Genomic DNA, 11,152 nt, shown 5'->3' with positions numbered 1-11,152 from the left:
TGGTTTCTAGAAAGGGGGTTGAAGACATTGTGACCTACCTTACTGTTTATTAATTTCAAGGTGCCCCCAAACACAATTCAAGAGCTACCTAGTGCGACGATGCATCATCAAAAATACATAAATGAGAAACAAGGCAAGGCATAACGCGGCGAAGCAATCAACTTGCAGCAACAAAACTTCAACATCAACCACCACCGTTAGCAACCAACATTCAGCAGTCTCTTATCTTAAGTAAAAAAGAAGATATTATTAATCAGAGAGACACCTCAGCCATCAGGATTCATTTCAGTACGTTGAATTAAGTACACGCTAGTATTACGACAGTAGTATATCTTACGGTACAAAAAGGTAGTAATTCGAAGACATTATTACTGGAGCAAACCATGCATCGAGCAATTCATTCGAGCACAAACAAATCGGTGTATCTGGCGATATCCATGCATGCATGCATGATGGGAGATAATATGATATCAGCTCGATCTTGTTGCAAAGAGAGGCAGGGTAAGCAGCTTATGCGGTGAGCTCCTCCTCCTTGTGGGTCTCGATGACGATGTCGGACTTGGGGTAGGCGTGGCAGGTGAGCACCCACCCTGCCTCCATCTGGTCGTCGTCGAGGAAGCTCTGGTCGGACTGGTCGATCTCGCCGGACACCAACTTGCCGGCGCAGGAGGAGCAGGAGCCGGCGCGGCAGGAGTAGGGCAGGTCGATGCCCTCCTCCTCGGCCTGGTCCAGGATGTAGACGTCGTCGGGGACCTCCAGCTCCACCTCGCCCTCGGGCGTCACCAGCTTCACCTTGTACGTCGCCTGCGCGCGGAGCCTGGCTCCCCGCACCTGCTTGGCGGCGGCGAGGCTGAGGGCCGCGGGCGCAAGGGCCACGCGGGGCGCCGGTGGCGCCACAGCGCGCACGGAGAAGGGCGCGCGGAGGCTCAGTGCGGCGGCCATTGGTGGCTAGCTGGAGCTAAGATGCTCTAGGTGTGGCTGAGGAGCGGATGAGAGGTGGAGCTAGGGGATGGAGGAGTGAGGGGGGCGGGAATAAGTAAGGGATTGGAGGGTGGGTGCCATGTGGAGGGGAGGGAGTGGGCGTCTTATCTTCGGTTGGATGGACGGGGCGACGAGGATCACACGCTGCTCATCTCGTCGTCGTCGAGGGGCGTGTGGCCGGCGAGATCCATCGGGGACATCCGCGTGACGTCGAGCTGGGCCAAATGAAAAGCGATCAAAGATTCACGAAAGTTAAATTGGTTGGAGGTGAGTGAGTCGCTCCATGTGTGTGGCTACTACGTACAGTAGCTCGGAACTACTTGAGGTGGGAGTAAACTGTAACGTGTTTGAAAGAAAAATGTAATAGTAAGAGCATTTTCAACTACTCGTCACAGTGAACAACTCTTCTCAGCAGCAGCGACACTCAAACCATCCTAAAAAATGATGCCTTTAAAAAAAAATCGGTGCACAAGCGTCATCGTCGTCCGATCCAAGATCTTAGGTTTTCTCCCTTAAAAAGACCGAGCTCTCGAAACAATACCTTCATCAAGGTAATATGAGGAGTATTTAATCAAAAACTACTACAATTCACGCCAACGTGCCCAGGAACTATCACAATTCGTTTTTGCGCCAAAAACTATCAATTTTTTTTTGCTAATCTGTGACTAAAAACAATCAAGTCTGCAAAACGCCTCATTTGGCTCGTTTAAACTCATTATGACAGGGTTGGCCCACATGTCAGGACGGAAAAGTCAGCACCGTTAAGTTTGCCGTCACCGGAGAAAGAGATCGAGACGGCGGCGGCCTTCACCGGAGGTGGAGAAGATGAAGTACGGCGGCGGTGCGACCGGATCTGGAGGAGACGACGCGATCTACACGCAGCACTCCGGCATGAGCAGGGCGGCGGGGAGGTCCGGGAGAGGCGGAACCAGGGCGACGCCTGCCGGATCTGGTGACGGCGAGACGCTGGCGACGACCGCTCGAGGCGAGGCCATGGCGATGGACGGCGCGGGGCGGTTCACGGGGCAACGAGGCTGCGCCAGGGAGGCGAGGCGGTGGGATCCAACCACGGCAGGGTCCACGACGGGAGGCCTTCGGCCGCGAGGCGCGGGGCGGCCGCCGCTCGGTGCGAGGGCATGGAGACTGGCAGCGTGGGGCGGTTCGCAGGACGCCGGGATCCGACGGCGACGTGGTCGGCGACAAGGAGGCCTGCCGACGGCGAGGCACGGGGCGGCCGCCGCTTTGGGCGAGGCCATGGCGACGGCGGCGGGGCTGCGCCAGGTAGGTTAATGGAGTAGTTAACGGATTAGGATAAAAGGCATTTCAAAGAGGCTAATGGAGCAATATTCACACTTGGTAGTTTTTTGCCACTGATTAGGATAAAAATGGTAGCTTTCGGCACAAAAACGTATAGTAGTAGTTTCTAGGCACGTTTCCATGAATTATGGTGGTTTTTGGTTAAATACTCTAATATAAGGCACAAAACGAAAGTTAGACCTTAGGTTTTCACCTTGAAAGTGATGACTCGGCACCTGAGGAGCACCACCAAAAATGATATTCTCGAGTGTTGTCGGTCATCCATCGTTACTCACATACTCCCTCCGTTCCTAAATATAAGACCTTTTAGAGATTGCACTATAAACTACATACGGATGTACATAGACATATTTTAGAGTATAGATTCACTCATTTTGCTCCGTGTGTAGTCTTATAGTGAAATTCCTAAAAGGTCTTATATTTTGGAACGGAGGAAGTATATTTCAAACACTTTTCCAACAAAGCAGATGAAACTCATGCAAACACAACGGATTTCATATAAACCGGACTAAATTCATTGCATTTTGGACATATTTGAACTAAAATAGGTAAAACTATGTGCACGTCTGGTCGCGTGGAGCTCCATTCTAACGACATGGATACCCTACACTAATCTATGGCCGAGCGCTGCGGATCCCTTTGTCTGCCTCATGTCCGGCAGCCTGCTCATCGGACTATCGGGAGCCCCAGAGGTATACCCCCCCCCCCAATTATGTGCTAGAATTTTATAATTTTGGGCCAGCCCAATGACCTTTTTCAGAATTTCTAATAAATCCTAGAGGCCCACTTAGCCCACTCGTGCAAGGCAAGAGGAGGGACTAAAGTTTAGTCCCACATTGCTAGTTTGGTAGGAGTTGGACCTCCTTATAAGAAAGGATGTTTCCACACATGTATGAGCATGAGAACAAGAGAGACATACACGCACGCTCCTCCTCCTCCGCCGCCCGTCTCGCCTCGTCACGAAACGGGGTATCTATGATATTTCTATATATATATATAGGATATGATATATAATATGACATCCGATTTGTCAAAGGGATTGGATTCGTGACTTACCCATTCAATGACTTTGGCACTGGACGTTCCAAAAACAGGTACTATCGGATCGGGTGAATTAGAGAATAGACAGAGTTCCGTTGGCATTTCAGCCAGAGAATGCAGTACCTCTTGGTCCTGAATATCAGAATAGGACGAACGAACCGTCCTCTGCGGATATCTTTGCTTCAGAACAAAACCCTGCAATCAAATAGATTGTCTCAAGGGCACCATATTCTAGGAGCCCAAGTTATGCTATTGAAAATTCGTTCCTCTAGCAGTTCCGGTTTGAGCATTTCGTTCCCTTTTTCAAACTCCACTTATTTTCATATAGCAATCCCTGATCAAAGAGAGAACAATATCTATTTCAAAACATTTATAACAGATTCCTTAGTTTGGACCGACGAAGTAATGTCACTCGACTATTATCAACCTGACTGCAATCTCTTTTGCTTCGCCTCCCGATGTTGCGTGCCTGCCTCCTTCTCATGGGCCTATAAAAGACAGGTCGCTCCTCTCCAGAGAGACACACGAGAATACCATCTTCCTCATGCCAACGAGTTCCAATCTCTGAGCTACTGCTAGCTTTTCCCCGCCCCGGCTTGCGACGTGCACCGCAGGTCGGAACAGTAGGCCTCCGAAACCCCGTCTCTTTGAGTCATGTACTGGAGAAGGGCGATAAGGTTTTTGGGGAGCGCTCAATGCGACTACTGGCTTTTCCATCACGAACGCTGACGACTACTTCCCGGATGACGACTTCTTCCCCGACATCGACAGCCTCTTCGGCAACATGGCCAATGACGACGTCAACGCAAATCCCACTATAGCTGCTGCTCCAACTCAGTATGTTCTCGTGTTCTTCTTGTTTGAGTTCCTGCCACAACTTCTTGTTATAGTTTCTTTTCTAGATATGTTTCGTTCCTGCTCATCACTTCATATGCTACTTGCATACTCTGTGTATAATCGACTGGCTTGTCTTATAATTGCTATGGTAGTCATGATTCATCTACTATTTCTGCTAGTAAAATCACTTGGTAAATCGCTCATATTTCCAACAATCCGAAGACCTTATTTTAGGAAATTTACCCCGAGTGGTTTTGCTGCTTCCATGAGGCCTCCTATGTTCGAGGGTGTGCACTATAAGAGATGGTGTGTAAGGGATGTTCTATGGTTTCAAACCATGAGCTGCTACGATGCCACTCTTGGCAAACCTGAAGGAATTCTTGATCCTCAACAGGAATTCGCTTTTCAGAAAATTGATACCTTGTTTAAGGATGCTCTCTTGAGTATTCTTGGTGAGAACATTGTTGATGCTTATGCGTCAATTGACAATGGAAAGATATGTGGAGCGTGCTCGAGGCCAAGTTTGGAGTCTCGAATGCTGGCACTAAGCTGTATATCATGGAACAATTCTATGAATAAAGATGACTGATGAGCGTTCTGTGGTTGAACAAGCTCACGAGATACAATCATTTGCTGGAGAACTTGAGAACTTCAATTGTATGTTACCGGTGAAGTTTGTTGCCGGAGGTATTATTACTAAGCTTCCTCCTTCATGGAGGAACTTTGCTACCTCTCCCACTCATAAGAGGAAGGAGTTTTCCGTTCCGGATCTCATTGGTAATCTTGATGTGGAAGAAAAGGCAAGACATACATGCTTGAGGTATGGAAGGAGGTTCTAGTGCCAATCTGGTGCAGAAGAAAAACTTCCAACCCCACAAGTTCAATAACAAGGGCAAATTTGATGGTAAGGGAAAGTTTGATGGGAAGAACAAGGCTTCACAGCACACTCAAGAAGAAGACTGACAAAAAGAAAGGTGTTTGTCATGTTTGCGGAGATCCTCATCATTGGGCACCTAGTTGCCCTAACCGTTATGAAAAGCGTCAACATGGGAAAGGCGACAAGATTGCTAATGTTATCATTGGTGATGCTGAGATGCAGGATGTTGGGTATGGTATACTTCCCACTATTCTCTCACTATGTCGTTCTCCTGATTGGTTGATTGATACGGGTGTTAATGTGCATATATGCGGTGATATTTCTATGTTTTCTTCATATCAGGCCGCAGGGACTACCTCCATCCTGGCGGGAAACGGTTCAAGTGCTTATGTTCGTGGTGTTGGCACGGTCGATCTGAAGTTTACTTCAGGAAAAATAATGCGGCTGAAGAACATGCATTATGTACCCTCCGATAATAAAAATCTTGTTAGTGGATCTCCTCTATGTTGAGATGGCTACAAGTTTGTCTTTCAGTCCAATAAATTTTATATCCAAGTATGGAACTTTTCTTGGTAAAGGTTATGAGTCAGGAGGCTTGTTCAGACTATCTTTATTAGATGTTTTGTAATAAAGGGTTTAATCACGTTTGCAATAATAGAGAATCAAATGTCTTTCATTCACGTCTTTGTCATGTTAATTTTGGTTCTATGACGCGGCTAGTCAAGTTGAACTTGATCCTGAACTTCACTTCTATCAAGGGATCTAAGGGTCAAGTTTGTGTGCAAGCTAAGCAACCTCGTAAGTCTCATGCAACTGCAGAAACAAGAAATCTTGCGCCACTACAACTCATACATTCAGATCTTTGTGAAATGAACAGTGTTTTTGACGAAAGGTGGAAAGTCATATTTTATGACATTAATCGATGACTCCACTAGATGGTACCATCTGTATCTTTTAAAATCTAAAGATGAGGCTTTGAATTTCTTCAAGATCTATAAAGCTAAAGTGGAAAACAAACTTGATCAGAAAATTAAGAGGCTTAGGTCTGATCATGGTGGAGAGTATTTTTTCAATGAATTTGATTCTTTTTGTGCCGAACATGGTATAATCCATGAGAGAACGCCTCCCTATTCACCTCAGTCAGATGGGGTAGCTGAAATGAAGAACCACACTCCAACTGATTTTGTTAACGCCATTTTAGTCATATCAGGTCTCTCCAAGGCATGGTGGGGGATGCGATTTTGACTGCATGTCATGTCCTAAACCGAGTTCCCACAAAGAACAAAGAGATAACTCCATTTGAGGAATGGGAGAAGAAAAGGTTAAAACTCTCTTACCTATGAACTTCGGGCTGCTTGGCAAAAGTCAATATACCAATTCCAAAGAAGCGAAAGCTTGGGCCAAAAACTGTGGATTATGTTTTCCTGGGGTATATTTTCATAGCATTGGTTGTAGATTCTTGATTATAAAATATGAGGTATCTGACATGCATGTTGGCACAATCATGGAGTGGAATGATGTGACCTTCTTTGAAGATATATTTCCCATTAAGGATATGGCTAGCGCATCAAATCAGGAGATGCCTAGCTTATCGAGTCAAGATGTAGGTGCACCTTCTGAACCGACTATTGCAACACAACATCTTGAAGATCCTGTGGAGAACAACAAGGAGAATCCTAAAAGGAGCAAGAGTCAAAGGACTACAAAGTCCTTTGGTGATGATTTTCTTGTATATCTCATAAAAGACACTCCCAGTTCTATTTCAGAGGCTTATGTATCTGAAGATGCTGACTACTAGAAGGAAGCGGTTTGTAGTGAGATGGATTCCATCCTCGCAAATGAAACTTGTGAGATAACTGATTGTCCCTATGTGTGCAAACCTATAGGCTGCAAATGGGTATTCAAGAAGAATCTTAGGCCTGATAGTACTATTGAGAAGTACAAGGCATGACTCGTGGCCAAAGGTTATACCCAAAAGGAAGGTGAAGACTTCTTTGACACTTACTCACCTATGGCTCGACTGACCACTATTCTAGTACTTCTTTCACTAGGAGCTTCACATGGTATTCTCGTCCACCAAATGGAAGTTAAGACTGCTTCCCTAAATGGAGAGTTGGACGAGGAAATTTATATGGAACAACCATATGGATTTATAATGGACGGTCATGAGGGAAAAGTGTGCAAATTTTTGAAGTCATTGTATGGACTTAAGCAAGCACCTAAGAAGTGGCATGAGAAGTTTGAAAGAACTTTAATAGGTGTAGGCTTTGTTGTAAACGAAGCTGACAAATGTGTGTACTATCGCCATGGTGGGGGCGAGGGAGTTATCCTCTGCTTATATGTTGAAGACATATTGATTTTCGGAACAAATATGAATGTTATTAAGGAAGTCAAGGATTTCCTATCTCGTTGTTTCGAGATAAAGGATTTAGGATTAGCTAATGTTATTCTGAATATCAAGCTGCTGAGAAGTGATGACGGTGCGATTACTTTGCTTCATTCTCACTATGTGGAAAATCTCTTGAGTCACTTTGGTTATACTAACTGCAAGCCTTCTCCAACACCTTATGATGCTAGCGTGTTGCTTCGAAAGAATCGAATAATTGCTAGAGATCAATTGAAATAATCCCAAATAATTGGCTCGCTCATGTATTTAGCAAGCGCTACGAGACGTGACATCTCTTTTGCTGCTAGCAAGCTGAGCCGGTTTGTCTCAAAACCAGGAGATGATCATTGGAAAGCTCTAGAAAGAGTTATGCGCTATTTGAAGGGCACTACGAGTTATGGAATTCAATACACTCGGTACCCAAAGGTACTTGAAGGGTATAGTGACTCAAACTGGATCTCTCATGCTGATGAGATAAAGGCCACGAGCGGATATGTATTTACTCATGGTGGTGGCGCTGTTTCTTGGAAGTCTTGCAAGCAAACAATCTTAACGAGGTCAACAATGGAAGCAGAACTCACAACACTAGATACAGCTATGGCGAAGAAGATTGGCTTCGTCGGCTCTTGAATGACTTATAGTTTGTTGAGAAACCTGCACCAGGTGTTCTTATGAACCACAACAATCAAACTGTAAGTGCAAAAGTGAGTAGTTCATAGGATAACATGAAGTCATCAAGACATGTTCAGTGAAGGTTAAACTCTGTGAGGAAAATGAGAAACTCCGGAGTTATTTCATTGGATTATATCCAAACATCTAAAAATTTGGCATATCCTTTTACTAAGGGTCTATCTTGTAATGTGATATATAATGCATCGAAGGGGATGGGTATGAGACCCACAATATGAGTTGTTCACGGTGCTAAACTATTCAATGTGACCGGAGATCCCGTGAATTAGATGTGGAAGACAAGTTGTTGGTCAAGTGAGAGGAAAGTATCCTTACCATTGATAATACCACTCCATGAAGATGCAATACTTTCCTAATATGCATGGAAGGTTGATATATATCTTTATATGTTCTAAATGTCTTGTTGAAGCAGAGATGTTGTCCTACAGAACTCTTTTGAAGAACACACCTACATGAGTCTGATTGTTAACATCGCAATCTATGAGAGTAGGGTGCTCTCTAGTAAACTTATGAAAGTCCTCGGAGTATGACGCATAAGCTCCACCAACGGTAGCCTAGTATCAGTCAAGGCTCTATGTGAAACTAGATTCACAGAAAACTTGCAGTTCAAGGCATAGTCCACTATTCAAGTTGCTTACTAGTATAACATATAGTTCTAGGTGGAAGTTAAACTTAATAGTCTCCTGTGCAGTACCGGTATATAAACAGTGTTTTGGAACCAAAGGCAATTTTTTTGTGCCTCTAGGATCTGGTGGGGGATTGCTGGAATTTAATAATTTTGGGCTAGCCCAATGATCTTCTTCAGAATTTCCAATAAATCCTAGAGGCCCACTTATCCCATTCGTGCAAGGAAAGAGGTGGAACTAAAGTTTAGTCCCACGTTGCTAGTTTGGTAGGAGTTGGACCTCCTTATAAGGGATGATGTTTCACACATGTATGAGCATGAGAACAAGAGAGACATACACGCGCGCTCCTCCGTCGCCCGCCTCTCCTCGCCACGCCGCGCCGCGTTGCGCCGCGCGGCACCGTGGGTTACGGGAATGAGTCAAGTCGATGACTAAAATTTTGCCATGCACGACTGGTATGAGAGTTGCGGGTAACTCCCACGAACCCCGCAGCCTTGTCAATCTCCAAGCTAGTTTCTTTGTCCACAAGCACGACGCGGTTCCGCGAAAGTCGACGCTGGATGGCTTGGCGCCTGGCCTCGTCCATGGCAGCCATGATGTCAGTTCCACCATGCCGGTCTGGAGCAACTCTCTACTCCTCTGTGAGCTGGCTTGGAATAGAGAGTTGTTGAACTAGGCGCCGGCTTGGTGCGGCCACTTTCTTTGTCGAGCTCGGCGAGGGAGGAGGAGCAGCAAGTTGCCTAGTTCGTATCTAGAGGGCTCAGCGAGCCACCCAACCAACTTTTATACTGGACAACTGCTCTTCCTACTCGTCGGATGCCATGGAAAGGGGGGGAAAATGGTGGAAGGGGGAGATGTGGAGTGGAGGAGTGGTGCGATCCTTTACCAGCGTCTGGCCTCCTTTATATAGCAGGCGGGCGCAGGGAGCTTTCCCGGTGTTGTGTTTAAGGCCGACTATCTCGCAAATGGACATGTTACTATAATAGGTTTCTTGGCACACATGCGGGTTTAATAGAGGCGTTTGAGTGCAGCGAAGAGGCATGCTCACACGGGTGTGCAATGGGCGGCACTGTCGGTCGATGCACCGCTTCAACGTCGGTGCTAGTGAGATGCCACATCCGCTCCGGGATGGCTTCAATGCGGAGCGACCGCTCTACATCGGTATGAATGTGGGCCGCCGATGTTGGGTGGGAACGCACGCGTGATAATTGTGATCTGCGTTGGATTTATCCCCAAAGAGGAGTTGATGAAGCAGAGAATAGATAAGTATTTCCTCAGTGAGAACCAAGGTTATTAAACCAATAGAAGAACGACACATTTTCCTGTGTTCAGCGCCTACACACAAAATAGCAAACAATTGCACCCAACGCGAGCAAGAGGGTTGTCAATCGCCTTGAACTAGTTACTTGCAAACGGTAAGTAGTGATATATAGATAGCTAAAATATATTAAATATAAAAAATAAATACAAATAATAAAATTCAAAGAAGTATTTAGTATTTTTGTAAATATATTTGTGAATAGACCCCGGGGCGATAGTTTTCGCTAGAGGCTTGTCTCCCGTAGGAAACATACGGTGGGTGAACATATTACTGTTGTTAAATTGGTAGAAAAGCATACGGTGGTAAACAAATTATTGTTGGTAAATTGGTATAAAAGCGCATAGTTATGCAATGTTTATTCATGCCAATGATCATTACATAGAACAAACAGGCGACCTTCAAGGCCGGCTCGACCGAGCCGTCACGGAGCGCGACGCCTTGCGCGGTGAGGGCGGCCGGCTACGTCAGGAAGTAGAGCTTCTCCAGATGGAGAAGAAGGACCACGAGGCGGCCCATCAAACGGAGCTGGAGCGGCTGCGCGTCGGACACAACGACAACATGTTGCGGAAGGATGCCTCCCAAGCCATCGAGCTTGAACGTTTGGAGAAGCTGCGCCTTGACGAAAAGGCGCAGCAGGACGCCGCCATGAAGGACATGAAAGCTCAACTGGCGAAGGAAGTTAAGGCGACACAGGCCCTGGGGAACAAGCTCGCTCGCCAGGCTTAGGAGTGTGCGGTCCAGGACCGCGAGGTTGAGGAGGAGGCGGGCGAAGTCGACATCCTTCTCAACCGTGAGTCGTCCCTGCCTCATCTTGTCTTTTTATTGTTGAATTCTTTTTTCTCCTTCTTTACGCCATGACCCCGCCATTGCCCCCCACCATCTCTTTCTAGGGAATTGAGATGCGGTGGACACGGCTGTAGAGGCTCATCGCAAAGAACGACGTGCCGCCGGCGCCATGGTGAATATTAGTGCCGGCTAGACCGCGGAGGAGGTGGCCCTTGCCGCCAGGGCCCATATGTGGGAGCTGTTGCAGTCCCTGACCTCGCTCCAGGAGTCCGGGTTGGCGATGGTGAATG

General features: G+C 46.5%; 1 protein-coding gene across 1 annotated transcript; it reads right to left on the bottom strand.

Moving 5' to 3' along the window:
• Positions 1 to 227: 227 nt before the first annotated feature.
• LOC123407396 (ferredoxin, chloroplastic) lies at positions 228 to 1,246 on the bottom strand. Its single transcript, XM_045100521.1, has one exon. The coding sequence runs from the start codon at positions 940 to 942 to the stop codon at positions 511 to 513; it is 432 nt and encodes a 143-aa protein (XP_044956456.1). The 5' UTR covers positions 943 to 1,246; the 3' UTR covers positions 228 to 510.
• Between the last annotated feature and the right edge of the window lie 9,906 nt (positions 1,247 to 11,152).

The sequence above is a fragment of the Hordeum vulgare genome, chromosome 7H (genome assembly GCF_904849725.1).
Source record: "Hordeum vulgare subsp. vulgare chromosome 7H, MorexV3_pseudomolecules_assembly, whole genome shotgun sequence".
In the NCBI taxonomy this organism is placed as follows: domain Eukaryota; kingdom Viridiplantae; phylum Streptophyta; class Magnoliopsida; order Poales; family Poaceae; genus Hordeum; species Hordeum vulgare.
Note: the sequence above shows the minus strand (reverse complement) of the source record. Positions and strands in the feature narration are given on the sequence as shown.

Excerpts from the sequence above, each read along its gene's own strand:
- LOC123407396 (XM_045100521.1), bottom strand. The coding sequence starts at position 942 with ATGGCCGCCGCACTGAGCCTCCGCGCGCCCTTCTCCGTGCGCGCTGTG.